This window comes from Bacillus rossius, chromosome 3 (genome assembly GCF_032445375.1).
Source record: "Bacillus rossius redtenbacheri isolate Brsri chromosome 3, Brsri_v3, whole genome shotgun sequence".
In the NCBI taxonomy this organism is placed as follows: Eukaryota; Metazoa; Arthropoda; class Insecta; order Phasmatodea; family Bacillidae; genus Bacillus; species Bacillus rossius.
Window position 1 is genome coordinate 12,581,306 of NC_086332.1, and position 21,994 is coordinate 12,603,299.

General features: G+C 35.1%; 1 protein-coding gene across 3 annotated transcripts in view; it reads right to left on the minus strand.

Annotated features, from left to right (window-relative positions):
• LOC134530240 (kinesin-like protein KIF21A) overlaps positions 1-14,810 on the minus strand; it is a 167,053-nt gene extending 152,243 nt beyond the window's left edge. For all 3 annotated transcript variants that reach the window (XM_063364916.1, XM_063364917.1, XM_063364915.1), the window contains exons 1-2: positions 14,633-14,810; positions 11,853-11,984 (exon numbers count right to left, since the gene is read on the minus strand). In XM_063364916.1, coding sequence (XP_063220986.1) covers positions 11,853-11,890 — 38 coding nt within the window. In that variant the 5' untranslated portion in view covers positions 11,891-11,984; positions 14,633-14,810. The remainder of the gene's footprint in view (positions 1-11,852; positions 11,985-14,632) is intronic.
• Positions 14,811-21,994: the final 7,184 nt, after the last annotated feature.

Sequence of the window (21,994 nt, forward strand, 5' to 3'; positions counted from 1 at the left end):
TATTTGAATTAATGAGTGCAAATAAAAGTAAATTTATCAATTAAATTGTAGATTTCATTTCAATCCTTCTTTGTATCCGTACAAAATAGTGATAATTCAATAAAAATGATTCAATTTTATTCATAAAAGTATGCAATCATTTCATCAATATTTTGTTATGACGTCACGTTAAACTATCGTTTTAAACTGACTTTACAGACAACCAATTTTTTTGGTTTTAATTTTCTCGTCATACGGGCTATTTCTGTGAATTTAACACAATGCCTCTCTTTATTTGTTGTTCTGCCACGAATTATTTCAACTGATGTTTACCAAACACACACTGGGTGTAAAAAGTCGCGCAGATGATAATTGCGAACTCTTGAGCTATTTTTTACACCAATTTTATTACACTTTAGTACCTATATGTTGGAAGTATTTTTGAAAGAACGAATGCAAGTGAAGTATCGTGTTAAAATTTACAGGAACCGCCCATATACCAAAAAAAATAATTAACAACTTCCCGTTATAGAGACCGAGCCTTAAGCCTGAGAAAGTGAAATGCATATTCAACAAAATATCTTGTACCATACCTATACTTTTTTTCGTAAGTTGTATTTTTATTTTATTCGTCAACACTTAAAAACACTTTTATCATCTGATTCAGCCAATACCATGGGGCCAGGCCAAATCACAGAAGGAAAAATATTAAAAAAAATCCCGGCAAATCGAACCAAAAACCTTTCTACGTCTGTCATGGAATTCGAAGGTGAATCCAGAAGCTCGTGGTGATATCGTTCAAAAAAGAATTTTTCTCCCAAAAAAAGTCCTTTTTATTCAAAATGGAGAGGAGCTTTGGCCTCTCTAGAGCTCTCGCCCCCCCCCCCCCTCTTTATTTACAAAAAGATCCGCCATTGGTGGCCCATGGCATTGCGAAATGATTGGGAAATGACTAGGTTTAAGAAATTAAAATATATTTCAAATCACCTCAAAAGATTTCGTACAATAATAATTATGAAACACGAAATGTACTGAGAACCACATTAAAAAAAAAAAAAACATTAAATAATCACTTAATTCGTTTCTTACATTACGGAAAACTAAATTGCATCTTCCGAATTATAAAATAAATTTTTCGAGTTATCATTTGAACGAATTAAATTCGGTCACTTTTTTTAACGGCTTTTTGCTAGCCTTTTTCAAAATAAGCAATAAACTTAACAGCCGAACTGTCAGAGGCAAACTCTGCATGACGAGTTCAACCAAGCGCGTTTCCGCGGAATCATTACCACGCTCCCATTGGCCAGTTTTTTTTTAATGTCGGTGAGAGTAAACGACCGCGTTATTCAACCAACCAAAAGACGAACTGCGGGTGAAAGGCGATTCAAAAAAGGCACCCCTGAAAGGCATCCGCGGAAAGCAACATGGTGTCAATAAAACGGCAGTGTGAAGAAAAATTTAAGAGGCAAGGGAACAAATATAATAAATAATTTCGCGTCGGAAGCAGATGGAAGATTCCACAGTCGCTGGCAATCGACCTGAGCAGAAGCAACTGGAATTGCTTAGAAAAGCAGCTTAACGTTAACGTATCACATGAAAAGCCCACGGGTACAGTTTGTGACAATGCACGAGGGCATTTAGCACGTTCGCATTTAAATTACTTAAAAACATCACCTATTTCAGACAAGCCACAACCTAGCGGCAACTGGCAAACGGAACCCACAAATATTTCACGTCCAAAAAAAAATTATCTAGCGAATCTCCACCATGCCGATTACAGTTCACTTGATCCTCAAGGGAAAATCGACCTTGTGCTGCTTCGATGCTGCAGCGTGCTCGTATTGAAGGGTCCGACCAGCTCATAATCGATCTCTCTCCCTTCCTCTACCATGTTCTTACCCTCTAGCGAATAGAAGTCCGATGAACAAAACCCAAGGCTAGGATCGATAACTTATATGAGAAAGAATTGTTTGTATACAGATTATCTCCTTTGTGTGGGATGGGAAAAATCTCAACTTTAAACCTTCTCATTTGCAATGCAACTCAGTCGCCGACCAGTCCCGCAAAAAAACAAAATACAAAACTTTCTTAAACAAGACAGGTTTTAAGAATCAAGTTCATGCTATTCCTTGCTCACGGCCGTTTAAATTCAGGGTGTGCCGAGTTGCGAGTTCTTTGGACAGTCGACATGTTCTGTCCATCCTAGCTCTTATCGCTTGCTTGGCATAAGCAATGTACTGTTGCGCTACATAAAATCGCTTTAGTGGCACCCTTCCTTTCCATTTGAACTGCATTTTCACAACCAGACAAGTACACAGGCTGAAACGAAATTTCAATATACTGCGGAAACGATAGGTTACAAATTCCATGACAAAATTACTGTAAAAAATCACAAGCTACCACTTTGCGGAAGTGAATGAAAGACACACGCAATCACAATTTGAGCCACATACATAAAAGATTTTTTCACTGACGTTTGTACGTTTCAGCGACTTGCATACGCGGGCGGGCGGGTAGGGTCATAAAGAGCCCTATAAGAAACATACGTATTGATGTAAAAATGGATTTTCCGACGGTTATTTTCTAAATCAGTTCATTCAGTTATATGTTTAATACGCAACACTAAAAACCCTCGATACCATCCCAGGTCTCAAATTAAGTCTTTTTTTGGGACGCAATAAACGCAAGACTAAAAAATTAAAATGACCATTTCAAATACGTTTATAAATTACGCAAGATAAAAAACGTAACGCAAGAATTGGCCAACTTTCAACTTCTTGCGTTTCCACCTTCTATATTTGAAGTTAAGTATTCCGAAAACTTTTAAGGACGCTACGGTTTCATTATTAAATGTTATCACGCATATAACGTTTCCACTCATCGAACTATCGCACAGTGAAAGCAAACGTCACTTTAATATCAAATTAGGAATTTCACACGATTTCGTGAGGGAAAAAAACAACACAAAAAGGGCTCCGATGAAGGAAATGTTTTCAACAGTTTTACAGTTAAAAGTTGAAGGGTTGGTGATCTCATACTACTTGCGTGCTTTATTAACTGAAGTAGTTTTCTTGCGTTTGTTGCATCCTTGCGGAGTTTACAAACTCTGCCTGATATATCCCCTACCTAAACTGTAGGCTACACCTGCGCACTACTCTAGCCACTCGAGGATGCTGTTTTGGGAATGACATCAAAAGCAAATCTAGCCGTACGGCGAACGTAAAGCTAATTATGTGCATACTTCCCTGACCTGAGGCGGTAGTTTTTCGAATCGTCGCGCAGAAAGTGTGCCTGCCAAGAAGAACAGGTAGACCGCTACGAAGGACAACGCTAGTTTCTGTCCAGCGCAGAGACGCCTAGGGTCCCTGGGAGACCATCCCACTCTCCGCAGGGTTGAAGGTAGAAAGAACCTGCGCTGCGCGTCAGCGGTGTTGCAACAGGTAGTGGGCGGTCCAAGGCTGCGAGATCGCGTCGCAGCTCCTCCCTGGCCAAGATGCTGGGGTCGCAACAGCGCGCCGGACGCGATGCGACAGCAAAACATCACCATTGTCGTTAACGTGAGATTTTTTAAATCGCGCGACAAGCAGAAACAAGCAGCTAGTTACGACGTTTTTCTTGTTATCGCTTTCGCGCTACACAAATGACAGCCGTCAATGTTTACTTGTTGTTGCTTTAAAGAAACCTGTTTAATAAAAAATGTATTAATCATCCCAAGAAATCTTTGAAAGTATTAAAATATTTTACAAACGTATTTAGTAAACAAAAGAGAAAGAAAAAAAACACTACGAATGTACACTGTATCCCATAACCAATGCACAAGTTTAACCATCACTCGAACTTCGCACCCGCGACGCAATGGAAATGGAAGAAAAAAACTTTCTGTAATCGGAAAGTTTGCCGCACCAGATGTGTCGGAACGTGACTGATCTTACAATTATTTTATTCGCGCTGCGTCCATCGCGTCGCGATATTGTGATTCCAGGACGATGCCCGATCGCGGTACCGGATGACAGTTAGTAGTAGTGCTTCCAGGATATTTCCAGGTAGATAAATATCACTCAGGCACGTTCTACGACAAAGACGGATCTCACGGAACGACGTACGGTATGTATCTAAAATGGCACGCATGAGGACCCGTGCCCGTATACGCTGGGCCGTAGAGAGAAATTGTCGGGCCTCCTCAATATTAATTAATACGTATATCATCAAACACCTAAATATTAAAAATAAATTAAAAAACTGCAAACCTTTACGAGACTGTAATGCTGTATAAACTGGACAACACTAAGTGATTTTTAACAGCATTAAAGAAAAGTTTTTTTAATGTTTCTGTCAATAGAACATAATTTTCATTCCTTTACACCTTTTTCAGAAAATAATTTTAACACGAAGTACGCAGACTTGACCTATGCGTAGTGCAACATACATTAGGAAATAATTGTTTAAATAAAGAGAAAAAAAAGTGTCATGTATCGATGACCTTTAACTAATCCTCTCTCTCATATTTGTAACACCAAAATTAAAATTAGACTCGATGTAAATTTAATATCTCACGTAACAAATTTTTTTTAAGCTACCCTATTTATTATCTGCATGTTCAGAGGCATACCAATGTATCTTGCGTGATATTTCGGATATTTGTTTTTTGAAGGTCATTCAATTAATATTCCAAGCAAACCGGAGACAACTGGATCGAAAACAAATTCACACATATATGTAACACGAGTAAGCTTTGCCCACTGCATGTGTGCGTTGTGCCCACTAACACGCCAAATGAATAAATCTGAGTTACTGGCTGCAACATAAGCTGTCCCTATCATAATCTTGAAATAACATCTCCCTCACACAAAATCCACCTGTCGTGACCGACAGATTTTTTCATTGCCTTATCAAGTTTTTAAAATTCAGCCGCCAAGCAATAACCAACCCTCCTTCACATCTAAGACGATACAACCTAACCTCTACAGTCAATTCAATTTGCTTTAATGAAAATATAATCCTAGGCTACATTGTTTTCAATGCTACTGTACTGTGTTTAAACTAAAATATTTTTAAAAATCAGATGAAGTGATAGTTTTATTATGATTCGTTCAAGACGTCAGATATGCGTTAAATCAACGTTTTAAGGGGATATTTAGTTTTCTAAATTACGGATTATCCCTTTAAACTGGGCGGTATTCTGTACCACCCAAAACCAGGGGTTAGCAAAGGATACAGATAGAGTAATAGCCGTCAGGCGTGGAGCAGTTTCCTCCCCCCCCCCTTTTTTTTTTTCCTGATTTTCACATACCAATATGGCGTACGTTTGTTCATATTTGTATCAGCTGTTCTAGCCTGCTTTTCTGTAAACTGTTCGAAAAATAATTAGATCGAAATATTACGGGTTAATATGTTTATGAACATTAAAAGTACAAACAGCATCTTCATAATACAAATGTAATGATATTTGTAGACATTTTTCTCTAACTTAACCTCCAATCTAGGTACAGCTGATATATTTGTAAACAAATTGCCGCCATATTGTTATGTGTAGTACACTGAAATCCCTCTCCCCTTTTGGCTTCACCCCCTCATCAAAATGTGGGATCTTAAAGTCCATCTGAATATTCCCTAATCTCTACCCAAAACCGTCCGATCATTCCCCTTCCCCCCCCCTTTTTTTTTCTAAGTTGGAACCTTGGTGTGCCACTGCAAGGAAAAAAAAACCTCAATACGAAGGAAATTGTTAGACGGGTGTTTACGCAGTCACCGTGAAACGTGGACAGGTATCAACCAGGACTATAAGCACGACCGCCTCGGGCTGCGCCAGCCACCAAACTAAGCGTTTACTAGATTGTGGGAGGGGGGGGGGGGAGGAGAGAAAGAGATATTCCCCCCCCCCTCCCCAGTGATCGCAAGCAACAGGTAGATAGAACGTTTGCAGACCGTGTGACCGCATCGGCAGGAAAAGAAAGGAAATCCTGAACAAATGGAGAGAGCAAAACTTTCACACAGCATCCCTGGTCCACTGAAGATGAAAGGCCACATTGTAAGCGGGCACTGCACGAGAAACTGGGCTGAAGTTCGCTCTATCCTGCAGCTCTATCCGGCCGCCCGGAACTGAGAGCTTGGAACAACAACAGCCTAAGTCATTCCACGCAAATACGGCAATTACCATCCAAGTTTTAATTGTTTTCCAAGAGAATGAGCAGTCATAACGTTGAAGCAGTTACAAGATAACATAAATACATTTGTTTACTATAAATAAAAATTAAATTTACTGTGTAAACCAACGTACAGGTTGTCCCAAGTACTCTGAAAGCCACCAAAGTGTTGTTTTATATTGCGTATTTCACAAATGAAGGTGACCCAAAATCCTCCAAGATATATACAGACCAAAAAATATATAGGGGTGTTCCTACAGGTGTCCTTAATAAATAAAAAATAAATTTGGAAGGATTTACAACGTATCCGTTGCACAAGACCCTCTAAGGGTGTCCAAAGTGTTGTTTTTAAGGTATTTAACAGAAAACTTTATTTTTTTTCGAAACTTTGGCCTACACGTACGCCACAGCAGGTACATAGGACCTTTCCTCTATGATCCTTCTAACAAAAACATATTAATTTCCAGAGGTAAGCCCCGTACGAGACTCTCCAGGGCCTCCTAGGTCCTCCAAAGGGTGGTTTTTTACGCACTTATCACAAACATTATTTTTTTACATAAAAACCACCCTTTGGAGGACCTAGGAGGCCCTGGAAAGTCTCGTACGGGGCTTACCTCTGGAAATTAATATGTTTTTGTTAGAAGGATCATAGAGGAAAGGTCCTATGTACCTGCCGTGGCGTTACGTGTAGGCCAAAGTTTCGAAAAAAAAATAAAGTTTTCTGTTAAATACCTTAAAAACCACACTTTGGATACCCTAAGAGGGCCTTGTGCAACGGATATGTTGTAAATCCTTCCAAAATTATTTTTTATTTATTAGGACACCTGTAGGAACACCGCTATATACCATGCGTATCACTTCCAGCCGCAAATGTTGATGTAAAAAAATAATGTTTGTGATAAGTTCGTAAAAAACCACCCTTTGGAGGACCTAGGAGGCCCTGGAGAATCTCGTACGGGGGTTACCTCTGGAAATTAATATTTTTTTGTTAAAAGGATCATAGAGGAAAGGTCCTATGTACTTGCTGTGGCGTTACGTGTAGGCCAAAGTTTCGAAAAAAAATAAAGTTTTCTGTTAAATACTTTAAAAACCACACTTTGGACACCCTAAGAGGGCCTTGTGCAACGGATACGTTGTAATTCTTTCCAAATTTATTTTTTATTTATTAAGGACACCTGTAGGAACACCCCTATATGCCACGTCTGTCACTTCCAGCGGCATAAAGTTATGTAAAAAATTAATGTTTGTGATAAGTTCGTTAAAAACCACACTTTGGAGGCCCTAGGAGGCCCTGGAGAGTCTCGTACGGGGCTTACCTCTGGAAATTAATATTTTTTTGTTAGAAGGACCATAGAGGAAAGGTCCTATGTACCTGCCGTGGCGTTACGTGTAGGCCAAAGTTTCGAAAAAAAAATAAAGTTTTCTGTTAAATACTTTAAAAACCACACTTTGGACACCCTAAGAGGGCCTTGTGCAACGGATACGTTGTAATTCTTTCCAAATTTATTTTTTATTTATTAAGGACACCTGTAGGAACACCCCTATATGCCACGTCTGTCACTTCCAGCGGCATAAAGTTATGTAAAAAATTAATGTTTGTGATAAGTTCGTTAAAAACCACACTTTGGAGGCCCTAGGAGGCCCTGGAGAGTCTCGTACGGGGCTTACCTCTGGAAATTAATATTTTTTTGTTAGAAGGATCATAAAGGAAAGGTCCTATGTACCTGCCGTGGCGTTACGTGTAGGCCAAAGTTACGAAAAAAAATAAAGTTTTCTGTTAAATACTTTAAAACCACACTTTGGACACCCTAAGAGGGCCTTGTGCAACGGATACGTTGTAATTCTTTCCAAATTTATTTTTTATTTATTAAGGACACCTGTAGGAACACCCCTATATATTATTTTGGTCTGTATATATCTTGGAGGATTTTGGGTCACCTTCATTTGTGAAATACGCAATATAAAACAACACTTTGATGGCTTTCAGAGTAGGTACTTGGGACAACCTGTACGTTGGTTTACACAGTAAATTTAATTTTTATTTATAGTAAACAAATGTATTTATGTTATCTTGTAACTGCTTCAACGTTATGACTGCTCATTCTCTTGGAAAACAATTAAAACTTGGATGGTAATTGCCGTATTTGCGTGGAATGACTTAGGCTGTTGTTGTTCCAAGCTCTCAGTTCCGGGCGGCCGGATAGAGCTGCAGGATAGAGCGAACTTCAGCCCAGTCACGAGAAGCGCAACAAGTGTAAAATGTTTTGAGGTAAACTGTAGTTAATTCCAGTTCCAACCGATCTGAACATTTTTAAAACAGACTTCTAATGAAAAGCAAACAACTGCAAAAACAATTCCAGCTAAACATAGCCTGCCTTGACCAACAAGTTATTATTGGTATTATTATAAATAGTTTTTCTATTATTAATATGATTAATATTGTAATTATAACATATGCTGGGACAAGAAGTTTCAACACCTAAGTGACAAAGAAACGCTTAGTGAAAAGTTCATGTTATAATGTAACAAGTTTTCTATTACTATTTCTGTTATGAATAAGTATTCTTGGGATCATTATCAGACAACACATGCACTTCTATATTCTTAGATTCACATGTGAGTAACATCATCTTGCTCTTCAACGATGTAATGCATACTACATGACATCAAGTATACAGCAATTTTGTAGGTACCTCTAAGATGTGAATAACGCTGGAGGGTTACGCTCCAAGGTAAAGCCACAGTTAGTGCAGCACTTAGAAGTTTTCTTGTTTTGCTGGTCTGGGTAGCAAAGGACAATTTAGCCTGTTGTACTTCTGTGGAGCAAAGTGTGGAGGGGTAACTGCATCCCTAAGCCAAAGCCTAAAACCTGTTTCACCATCCCCAAAGGCAAACCAAAAACTCTTTGGAAACTGCAGTTTTCTGACAACAGTACACACATAAACATGTGTCAATTTCTGTCACTTGTGTGCTACATAAACAATATGCATGATATTTATGACAACAGTAACACTTAAATTTATTTGCTATTACAAAAAGCTGGTTGCGTCCTGCAACACCATCCACACTAATAAACGTGAAGAAATACAGTAATAAGAAATTATAGTGTGTATTGCACAACAGAAGGTGGAGTAGCATTGTATGTAAACAACTTGCACATGAAACTGATAGAGGAAACAAACACCGAATAACACCACACATTGAACAGTTATGGTTGGAAGTTTGTCACAAACAAAATCTCAGCTGTCGGAGTTCTGTAAAAATCATCCAACGTACCAAATAAGGACATGCAATCTATTAAGGACGAATTAGGATAAGTTAGATGGTAGAAAAATATGATATCTTGGTAGGGGATTCCAACATAAATATGCTTAAAATTGAAAGCCTTGACGTAAGGTACGTATACCACATTTTAAATACCTAGGTTTCAGGCAAATAATTAATTCATCCACTAGAATCACCCAAACAACTAAAACACAAATTAAGCTCATAATAAACAAAAATTAAGAGTAATGTTCTTACTTTTGGTCAAAATGAAAAAAATAAATAAATGGTTTCACTGACCACAATTCATTGTATATGGCATAAGCCATTTCACACTCTGCGATTTAACCAGGCACCAAGTTAACATGCAAATACTCAAAATTTTAACCCAGTGTTAATTTGAAAATGTGTGACAGCCTGAATACGTGTACTAAACATGAAACAGCAACAGAAATGCTAAAAGAGTTTAATGATATCATTACAAACTTATATGATAAACATGCACTACTGCAGCAGGTAAAAGTAAGTAGAAATGCACCGTGGATAACATTGTTTGATATCCTCTAAGTGAAGTTAGAACAGATCTTACGTAGTTTTAAATCATTGCGTTAGAGTTAACAAACCAAATTTTTCCAGTGAAAATATCTACAAGCACAAATCTCCGAAGCAACTACAGAAAGACTTAAAATTTTTTCATTTGGTACTCCAGAAATCACACCGTATCTGTTACTTCATAAAGAACTTAAGATTTCTTTATTACATCTGCAAGTATATGTCCACCAATAATAAAACACTTTATGCCGAACTTACAACGGACATAGGATTCTCATTTAAGCTAGCGATATATACAAATCTATAAATTCTATTAAAACCAAGGCAATAAGCTTTGAATGATAAGCATACAAATGATTAAACTGTGTATGCCAGCCTGTGTTCCCATTTAACTCACATTACAAATGTTTCGAAAAGAAATTCTGACTTCCCAAGTCAGTGGAATACATCAAAACTTTCTCCTGTTGCTAAAACAAATCACCCACGAAAGCTAAAAGACTAAGGTCCAATTAATATTTTACCTTCAACATCCAAAATAATTGAAAAACTATTAAAATGCCAATTAAGCGAGTACAGAGAAAAAAAAAATATTGCATATGAAAGACAATCAGGATTTCGTTATGGCCATAGAACAATATACGACACCTCTGAATGCAACAACATCTAACACTAGATGACTCAAACAAAGCCATTTTATTGTTTCTAGACTTTATGAAAATGTGAGACACTAAATCATTAATTACTCCTACCAAAATTAACTGAATTCTGCTTTTCTCAGGCCAGCCGGCTGTGGTCAATCAAACTGGCCACAGAAGGCTTAAAAACAGTAGAAAGAAATTTTATTTTTTGTATATTATTTAGACCTTATGTTCATTCTACAGTCCAAAAACTTACCAACAACCTACAAAATAAAATACAGCACCCATTTTACTAGTTAGAACTGATCTAGCAAAATTTTATATTGGTTCCATATCAATTTAAATGTCACTATGTAGTCATTATTAATAGTGTTATCTAAGATGTACACCAATAACTTATGAGGTAATTTTAATAGCTAAACTAAGTGTCATCATTCTTAAAATGATTGCACACTCAGTTACAAATTTGTAGTTCTTGACACCACAAGAGTACCAATAAATTTGTTAATTGAGGATATTTATGTTTATTTTGCCAACTATAACTATGCAATAATTGATAATGTTGATAATGTTTCAGTAAGTAACTGCTCCCTGATGGCGACTGCAATGTCGACTGAAACGGTGAATTATTCACCAAGGACACGGTTACAACCCAGAAGCCAAGCTACTTATGTAATAATTGGTTTGGGCCTTAAACTAATAAATGTTCTACCGATATCCCTGTTAAATACAGCATCCCAATCACATACCATATTTAAACGACATCTCAAAGATTACCTACTACGAATAGCTCCATACTCTGTTAATGAATTCCTCAGTGCATCTACATAAATTGCTGCATTGTTTTTTATTATCATTTTTTATTGTAACATATATTATTGTGTTATAATGTATTTTTTTTATATTGTTTTGTTAGTGTATTATGATGTATTTTATTTATAATGTTACTGACAAAACCTGGACATATGTACTGTCAAATATAGGACGCTAATAAATGAAATGAAATGAAATGAAACTCAACTCCATACATATTCGTTCATGTCCAACATTGTTATGGAAAATTAAATTTCAGTTTCCAGCAGAGTGCATGATTATTTTACTTCTGTTAACATACTGTTTGGTTAAAGTGTAAGTGGGGTAAGTCAAATTTAAGACAATAAATTTGTGAGTATATGCGAGTTATGTACATATTGGTACTGAAAAATTGATCATTAGGAATTGAGCACAAATGATGTGTCAAGTAACATATAGGATGCACAATGGCTTCATAACTTACCTCACTGCCACTCTAACGCTTGAGTCGTCATCACCCATGGCTGGCTGTTAACTGCTTGGCACTTCACAAGTTCTGAGTGAAGGGATGCTTTGAGGACACTAACTGGACACTTCCTGTCTTCGTTATGACAGACTAATAAACAATAACACATTAATTAATTTCCATTACCTTGCAGGTCAAAGACAAACCAAAAGACTAAATTAAAAACTATGCCCTAACTGCTATACGATTTTATATCCATTTAACTGTACAACACCTAAATAAAATTGCATATTTATGATCGATGAAAGCCATCAGTCTTCCTCTTGGAGTAAAATAAAATTTTTGTTACATTTGAAAATCAACAAAGATCCACTATTTTTTTTTTTATTATAACAAAAAATGCAGCTTTATATGAATTAGCTACATACCTAACTAATTATGAAAGTTAAGACGGTAAGCCTACTTAGAATAATAAATAAAAAATATACATGTGAATTGAGATGTTAATTTTTTTGAAATACTACAATCATTTATTTTTCATTAATTGATTTCTTCTTTAAAGCTATTGACATGTGACAATACAGCAGTACATTTCAACAACTGAGACATTAGTAATGAAAAATGAGATGGAAACGGTATATTGCTATGCACCCCATAAATTCCCAGGTGGCTGTAGTATACTTTACGATACCTATGATTTTTAAATCATAGTGGAACATTAATAAACAAATTATATAAATGTAATATCACATAATATACTAAACTGGATGAGATTTTAGTACAGAAAATGATACCATTGCTAATATACATTAAGTATCGTTTTCTAAACTAGAATAGGTAGGGCTGTAGTCTACAATACGATGCCCAATATTTAGCTGCATTAAAAAATGTATTTGTGCAAAAGGAGAATGTAAATGTTCCACGTCCAAAACCCCCAATATTCCTGCACTTGTACCGTAGTAATGACATAAGAGCAGCCATGCTGATGACATCATCAAAACTATTATGGTACCGCAATGTATACTAGTCCCACCCAGGTTTAACACAATCAGGAATCAAACCCAGATCTGAATGTGGTACAATCAATAACATTTAAAAAAAAAAAAACTATCTGCATTATTTAACTAACAATATTTTCTGTTTGTCAAAGAGATTGAGACTATGACCGTAAAAATAACTTGAATAGAATATAAGTTTTTTAAGTTATAAGTATGTTACTGTAAATTTTGTATTAATATAGGCTACCAATTTTGTAAATGTATTTGATTTACAATACATCTATGTGACAATTCAATAAACTAGGTTACTAAGAACCAATAAACATTATAAATATGAAATACTTAAGTATATGGTGCAAAACTCTACTCTAAGAATAGAATATTCAAAGAAATAAAATGCTAAGCTTAAAGTGGGGACTTTAAAAAGACCATTAATATAATTGGATTGACTAATAAAAAAAGATATCTAGGTAACGTAGTGATATGTTAATAATATATTTAACAAAAGGGCTGCTGATTGGAATTTATTTAAATATAGCTGTTATTTCATCTTAAAAATTGTGTGCAATAACATGCAAATAAGAAAATCTTTAAAAAAAAATGTGTGCACATACAATTCTAATCAAGATTTAAGCATAGGCTTGTATTTTATTAGTTTAGTAAAAATGCTTAGTATACAATGTCTCTCTTTTTACACTTTTTTAAATTTAGAGTTTGGTGTTCGGCAACACATTACAGACCGAGCATGATGGTTTGAGAATGAAAAGTTGGAAGAAATAGTATATGTTTGTATGAGTATTTAATTTATAATATTATTGTATTTTTGTATAACTTGATAAGTCCAATATCTTAGTGCCAAACTGTAAACACAAAAAAAGATCTAATGAAAGAAATAAAATAACCATAAATTTACAAGCTACCTACTATAAATTTGGTTGAACTGTATAGTTGTTCTGCAGTTTATATAATACTGAATGCTTAATACCATTTGTTATTTTGATAAAGATTACAATTCAATTGGTTTTAGTTAAAAATAATACTAATAAAATTAAATTAAAATAATAAAACCATTTAAAGTATAAATGAACATAATATGAAGATTGTACAACTATCTATTCAGTGTAAATCAATAATTACTTTTCTATAATTAATTTTAGGCAAAGTTATAGGTGTAGACCAAAGATAAATGGCAATTAAACATCCCAAACATTATATATATATTTACAAAAGGGGTTATAAGTTGAATAGTGCAAAAAAATAAATAAATAAATGTAGATTTTAATGTGGAATTTTCAGTCTAATAGGGCTATACCAGTTTTGTTTTACCTAGTGTCAATTAGACATGAAAATGATCAACCTAATAAAAAGGACCACCATATGTAAGCATTCTAAAAAAACTTTAGTTTTGTTATATGTTACACTTAATAGAAACGAAAAATACCAATAAATATAAAATTGCTAACTAGTTTCAAAATTGCTTTTTGAGTGGGCAGTACAATTTTTGAACATTTCGAAAGAAAGCTTCAAGCAAAAGTAAATTTTTACATTCCAGTTACTTAAACAAAATAGTTAAATTGTTTTTTTACCGGCACTTCACCGTACGCTGAAAATCAATACTGGTTGATGTAGCTACATTTGCCTAGTTTTAGTAAATGATGAATTAGTATTTTATGTTATTAAAAAATTGCCATTTTACTATAAATATTACCACTTCAATCTGTAACATGCATAGGCGTGAGCAATTTAAATGCCAACATAAATCATACAAAATACAACTTAAACAAAAGCTGTGCCGCTTACCATTGGTTACATTTTCTGAAACTAAAATATTCCGTGATCTTCTAATGACAAACATTAACACAACAAGTATATTTGACTCCTTGATTTCTCACCGAGTATAACACATATAAACAACTTTTTGCTAAGTGCGCGATTTGTTGCTACTAACCGTCCTTTAACTTGCCAACTGACATTAATGATAAAGTTCAAACGAACAGCTGAAGGAAAACAATTGACATGCAAAACTCTATAAACTCTTCAGAGCTGCCATCTACTCTTGAACAAAAAAGTAATGACACAATCGATTCTCAAACGTGCTGCTTCAAGCGTCTTCATGTGAAGTTAACGTCAAATAGTTATTAGTTTACACGCAAGATAGCGCTAATGCCGCACACTGGAATCTACACCCGCCCGATAGATCTCGATCATGGTGATATCGATTAAATAGTCGTATGGCTTCCAAAAATATGTGTTTTACGATTGAAAAACTTAACAATATTAAATTTAACCTATACGCTGATGATCACACGCGATTAAGTAATACAGCGAATACCCAGTATATAATTTGTATTTCCAGATAATAAAACAGGTGAGAATGCAGCCATATTTAAGAAGCCGAATTTTTGTTTTGTATTTATCGTCTGCATTTCGAAGTGCATTTTGGTTAGGAATTGTAGCCAATTGTTAAATTTTTCAATAAATAATTTTTTAATCTATGGTTAAATTGGTTATGTACCTACTTCAAATATCAAACATATGGTTACAATCAATAGCGGATGTTTGGAGAGGGATGGAGGGTCATATCCCCTTCCCCCATCAAAAAGAGAAAAATTGATGAAAAACCTTTGCAAAATATTGGTGACAATATGTTACTGTGTGAGAAGACTCGTCGCCTACGACTACTACTAGAGACCCATATGCCAATCAATACATGCAAATAGTAATAAAAGTTATTTTCAATACTTGTGTTCTAATTTTCCATTTTTAAATAGTTTTTTAATACACATTCTAAATTTATTTCTGTATCCGTCACTGGTTACGATTGGACCTAAAAATTTCAACATGCTAGTTCATAGCAGACAATTCGTTCACAAATTATAAAACTTTATTTAACTTAAAATTTATTTATAAAATAATATTTAACTTTCAATACTATTTAATGTCATGATAATATGTATTACAAGCCACTATTTATAGATACACAGTTAATAAATAAGTATATTCATAATTTTGTAAACACATTTTTATGGGGCCCTACTGCCTAGCAGCAAATATCACCAAAAACACCTCAGAATAATCCATTCCGAAATCATTGAAGAAAATTAATATCCTCATCAAACTTTTTTTTTTTTTTTTTATTTCGTGCAGTTTAAAACTTGCAGGTTAAAAACTTAGGAATTTTCTATTTATAAGTCTGCTTAGGTAACTGGTTTTCTACATTAGGTTATGTGTACATTTAATTATTGTTTCGTTCTCTCTCTCTCTAGTAAACTTTAAGATTGGTAAAGGAGGGACTGAGCTTAAGAGATTAAGACCTATGGGGAAACGAACTCATTTTGTAAACAATGCAAACATGATAGCTTGTGAAGTATAGCTTTATGATAAAATTTGGTTGGGAGGTGTTCCTATTTTTGCGTCACTTTTTGCAACGTAATTTTTCACCACACTTTTAGACGGCGGCTTTTTCTATTTATTTACACGCTTGATGTGCGTCTTTAATCGTTTTAATTTTATTGGCACTTCGATACTTTGTGTCTCAGTAACTGAGTAACTAACGATAAATGTTACTACTGTTAAAAATTTAAACTTTGTTTATCCGGACTAACTGGTACCAAAGGTAATCCGGACAATCGAAAATCCGGATAATCTGGGTAATATCGATAATTTTCAAAACAAAATCCTTAAACATACCGTTTATTAAAAAATTAAGCTTTGTAACAAAAATACATATTAAACATGCCCTATAATGTTTACAAAACATTTTTAAAATATAAAAATAGAAGGAAGAGAAAGAAGGCAAGCAAATATAAACACCCCTTCCCACCATTTAAAAAGAAAAGGTTTCTCCTTATAGATCTGACAATATTTTGGATGGGTACAACACAGTTCATATTATGTTTTATTCTTGATTAGGTACACATAAACATTTGCGATAAAATATTGAACACAAACGTTAGAAACACAACACTTATTGCATTTGGCGAGTTCGCGTCTTGTCGAGTCTGAAAATAGCGTGTGTGTTAATTTGTCGTGCCGGTATCTGGAACAGAGTCAAGATGGCATTGGACTCTAGAGTAACTGCGTACTGATGCGAAGCTCATGAATGTGTTCAAGGGTTTGTGATCGAAATCACATCCTCGTCGCAAGAGCGTGACATTTCTTCAACGATGACGATGACCGAACACACGATCGCGGAGTAAAAAGCCTCGTGAAATAATGGCTGTGAGTTCACGTTCTTTCAAAAGGAGCACAATCGCACTTAGACTGCAAGTTCTCGGTTTTTTTTTTTTTTTTTTTTTTTTTTTTACGTTAACTACAGAATTACCTACATTCGTTGAAGTTACGTAATCAGAAGATAGGTTGAGCAGATTGCTAGATTTTTTTTTTTTTTTTTTTTTTTTTTTTTTTTTTTTTTTTTAAGAATTTTGAATGTATTTTCGTAAGAGTTACTTCCCTCGACCTATAGCTCGGAGACATTTATTCGGACAAAAGTTATCTGTATCGAATTACAATTTTTTACGGTCGGCTTGAGTCCGAGCTATTTCGACACGGACGGATAAAACGTAGTAGTTAAACTTTTCACGCGTACATTCTGACATTCTATTTCTCTTTCCGCGTCGATTTTTTTTCCATTGCGGACAGATCTATGACTTTATTAAGTCCTGTAGCACTTGAAATTTACATATAATAAGCATACGAGTTTTGTTTATTTAGTGCGAATTTCCAAATATAATGAAAAACTAAAAGTAAAACTTTGAATTTTAATTGGTTTCTTGGTGCCTCGTTTATACAAAATAAGTGTTGGTAATGTTTTAAAGAACAGATAACTTAATAGATTGCAATCGCAATAATTTCGCAGTAATATTTCTTCAGAAACTCTGACATACCTAAATAAAAAGAGCCTACATAGAAAAAATATTTCAAATGCAGGTGAAACTGCTTACGAATAAATAGATTTCTGAGCTAGTAAGGCCAAGTATGTGAAAATTGTGATTATTTTCTTTGTCGTCTCACCGTAGATCAATACTAGGATACTGTGAAAGTATGTAAATCAATTTCTACTAGTAAGCCGAACTACCTTTAATTAAAATTTTTTATTGTTTAGTCATTTTTTATTCCCTCTTAGATTTTCCAAGGTTATCAATCGGCTTCCGTACGTTTTTATGTAATATAGGTACATTTGTATACTAAATGACATTTTTTTAATCGTAGAATTCTGGTAATTTTTAACACGTTTTTATTAACTTCACTTGTAACCAACAATGTAGGCCTAATCAAATCTTAAAAGTCAATTTTAACCTACTTATAACTGTCGGGTCGATTTCAATCATCGCAAGTATACGTAGTCCGGATGACTTTACAAAAAGCGAGGGGGGATCATAGGGGCAAAAAACCACTACTTTCGAGCTATGGGCAATAACCATGCTTTTTGTGTATCCATAGGGCCAGGTCATGGTGGGGAATTTGCACGAGACTTGGCTGCCCCCATCCCCCACCTCAGGAGATCAATCCCCAAAAATATCGAAAATTTCAAACCTTTAATCTCTTTAAACAGCTTCTGCCAACTTGTGAAGGGGCGACGGAAGACTACCATATCGGAAGACTACCATAATGGCAGTATTCCGCCTGGCCTCTTCGAAAAAGGCGGGAAAGTACCATAACGGAAATCTGCCATAAGTCCAAAGGACGAGACGGAATTCTGCCATATTTTCTTACACCTTCCATGGAATGAGTACAGCAGCATTGTCCTCGAAGTAGTGTATAGAATACTCGGTAGGTAGCGCTGTCAACCCACAGATAGCGTTTAAGACGGTGATAGTTGCAATAACAAATCATATCCAGATCGCGGACGAGAAGAAAGAAATGTTTCCAAAAATGTTATATAGGTAGCACTGTATTCTTATTACGACGATTAAAAAAATATATATACATGTGGTACCTAGTATTCCATTCTGCCAACATTTATTATACATTCTACCTTTGAATATATATACTGTATAGAAGTCGCCAGCCCAGGTTAAAATTTCTAATACGGTTTTGAGGTAGTTGGTTAATTCACCGCTGCAATCGCCACCATCTCTAGGGCATCGACTTGTGGTGGTCCCTAGCGGACAAGTGTCTAACTCTTCAAACACCCCTTCCCCCTTCTACAGAACGACGTTGAGCTGCAGTGAATGATAGATGAGGGGTGCGGGGAATGACAGCGGGCGACAGCGCTGCGCTCTAACGTGTAAATAACAACTAAGACGATACGGGGCGTTACGGCAGCGCACTGCAGCGGTGAAGTTCCCAAGCTGCTCATCATACGATTCTGAAAAACGTAGAGTAAATCCTATCCACTCGCGACTTCTATACAGTATATATATTCAAAGATTCTACGGAATGAAGAAAATGGCCTTACTCGTAAAATTGTAATGTAAATATCTTCATAGAATTTACATTTTTGCACACTGGAATAATTGTAGATCATTATTTAATGAGTGCAAATTCAACGCAAATATTCAAGGATTTTCTTATATAATGTTTTCTGTGTCTGAACACAAATAACTCAGATTTTAAGTTTTTTAATGTCTATAATAAATTATTTAAAGTCTACAAAATGGGTTTTAAGATGTTGAAATGTGAAGGAAATATTTTTGTGCAGTGTAGTTTGTTGGCACAGGGCAAGCAGCACAGGCGCTCTAGGTGAGACATATACCTCGTTTAGGGTAAAATTTCAATCCGGATTGAACCTGAAGTGGGTTGAACTCGGAGTGAATGTGTAACGAACATAGACTGACGAAATGCGTTTATGGTAAATATCACAATCCAGATTGAAATGTAAACAAGATCGAAGTTGGAGTAAACATGGACTGAAAAAAACTTGCCTTCAATCCTTTCCATTTAATTATTATCTGTTCTGTTGTTCTTTTGAACCCCGCACTGTCCATTTCTGCCCTCACCAACTCAAATATCTCACCATTCCTATACTTTTTTCCGTCTAGCAATCTTAAAATATGTTTTTCAATCATTACGTCCAACAATAACTCTACTTCCATCTCTGTCCACACATTCCTCTGCTCTTTTTTTTTTTTTTTTTTTTTTTCCATTTTCACAAATTATGCCTGAAATGCAACGAGACCAATAACAAACAATGCAATATTGCGGCGGCTTGCTCGTGCGTGTTTTCTTTTCACTCCAGTCCGTGTTTAAAGTAAAATCTCAATCCGGATTCTTCAGTCCAGTCCACCTCAACAAGTGGAGTGGATTATCTCACTTCACTCCAACTTCAGTCCACAACAAAGTGTTTTAAGTAAAATTTCAATCTAGATTCCTCACTCCACTCCAGGTTCAATCCGGATTGATATTTTACCCTAAACGAGGTAATTGGCTCGTACATTTAGAATGTTGATGGGCTTTGCACGGGCTTTATTATATTATAAAATAAAAAATATTACTATGCGTAGCATATTATCCTGCTTCATTAAAATAGTCAGATCTAATTGAAATTCAGTTTTTGTGCCTTACAAAAACACAAGATATACACGGTTACACATCAATACGACAAAATGCGAAACAACACAACACACAGATAGATAAAGATTGATAAAGTTCAGTAAACCAATTGGTTACTTTGGTTTTCACACAAATCTTAAACCGTGTATACAAAATAAATATGTAGATTACAAAAGTTTTACCAATGAATACATATTTGTAGATTATTCAAAAGGAGTTATAATTTTTTACACACTAATTCTGTAATTGCAAGTTGGAATTCTTAATCCAAACCGAGTCATTATATCTGAACCAACAAAAATGGTAATAAAAAGTGCATCACTGATCTAACGTCTAATAAATAGAAAATTCAAAATAATTGAAATGCCTGAATTTTTTATTTATTAATTTGAGAACTTTTTCTGCATACTTTCAATTCTTTTCTTATTAAATACTTTTGATGCAGAGAAAGTTTTAAATTTAATAATACCTAAAGTTCTTCATGTGTTTCTAATAGTATTATCTACATGTTGGTGAAAAAAAGCTTGGCATCTAATATAACTCGAATGACTTAAAAGAGTACACCACGTTTAATGCCATTACTTACTATGTGATAATTCTGATTAATTAAATTAGTTTTTTTTGCCTAAAGGTTATACAATAAATCAGATCCGGACAGCTGAAATATCTTGCTGAATAGTTTCACAAACATATTTATCAATTAAATTTTTTTTTTCATCAGCATCATTTCTTGATCAATTCTGATTACAGTTGGAATATCATTTATTAAATATTAAATAGTAGTTGAGATAAACTACTACTTTGCGGAACACCTAATACAATGAAATTGCATTTGCAAATTTGACAGCAAAGCGTCTATTTGTAAGATAATTAAAACATATATACCACGCATTGCTTGACGAGGCCTAAAATTGACAATATTTTAATCATAAGATTATGTTGGAAAGTATCAAAGGCTTTGCTCATGTTGAAATAAATAGAATATTTTATTTACATCTGGATTTATACTGGTACACACACACACACACACATATATATATATATATATAAAGCGTGTGTTAAAGATGATTGAAAACTATGTGGTTTACAGAAAGGAATAAAATTCATATGCCTATAAATATTTTTTCGTCAAAAACTGCTAAAATACTACAAAACAAAGGTTTCTGACTAGAATTTAACTGTCAATAATACACACAACCACTCACTGACTGATGCACACTTAATTAAAATATTTTTGTACTAAAGCAAAAAAATTTTAAATGTTTGTTTGAGCTTTATTTATAACATGTTGGAATGATTAGGCTACAGTTACTAAAACCTAAAACGCTACAAAACTACAAAAAATATTTTTTCAAAACTCCGTTCCCCCGGAGAAACCCCCGGAATGGCCACCGCATGGGGAGCCCAAGAAAAGAAACGGGCTCCCCATTTGGAAGCCACCTGGAAGGTTTTTTTCTGTTCCACCCACCGTTTCTTTGGTAGCCTGACTTGTTACAAGGGATTGTATTCCTACCAGAGAAAATGCCACCATTTTGTCTGGGCAATCCGCCTTGGAGGAGCCGGGGCGCGAACCCGGGTCCTACAAGTCACAAGGCAGGCGCTCTACCCCAGAACCAGAGTGGTAGAGCGGACACTTGAAGTCTTCGTATCACTGACATGATGTTATTC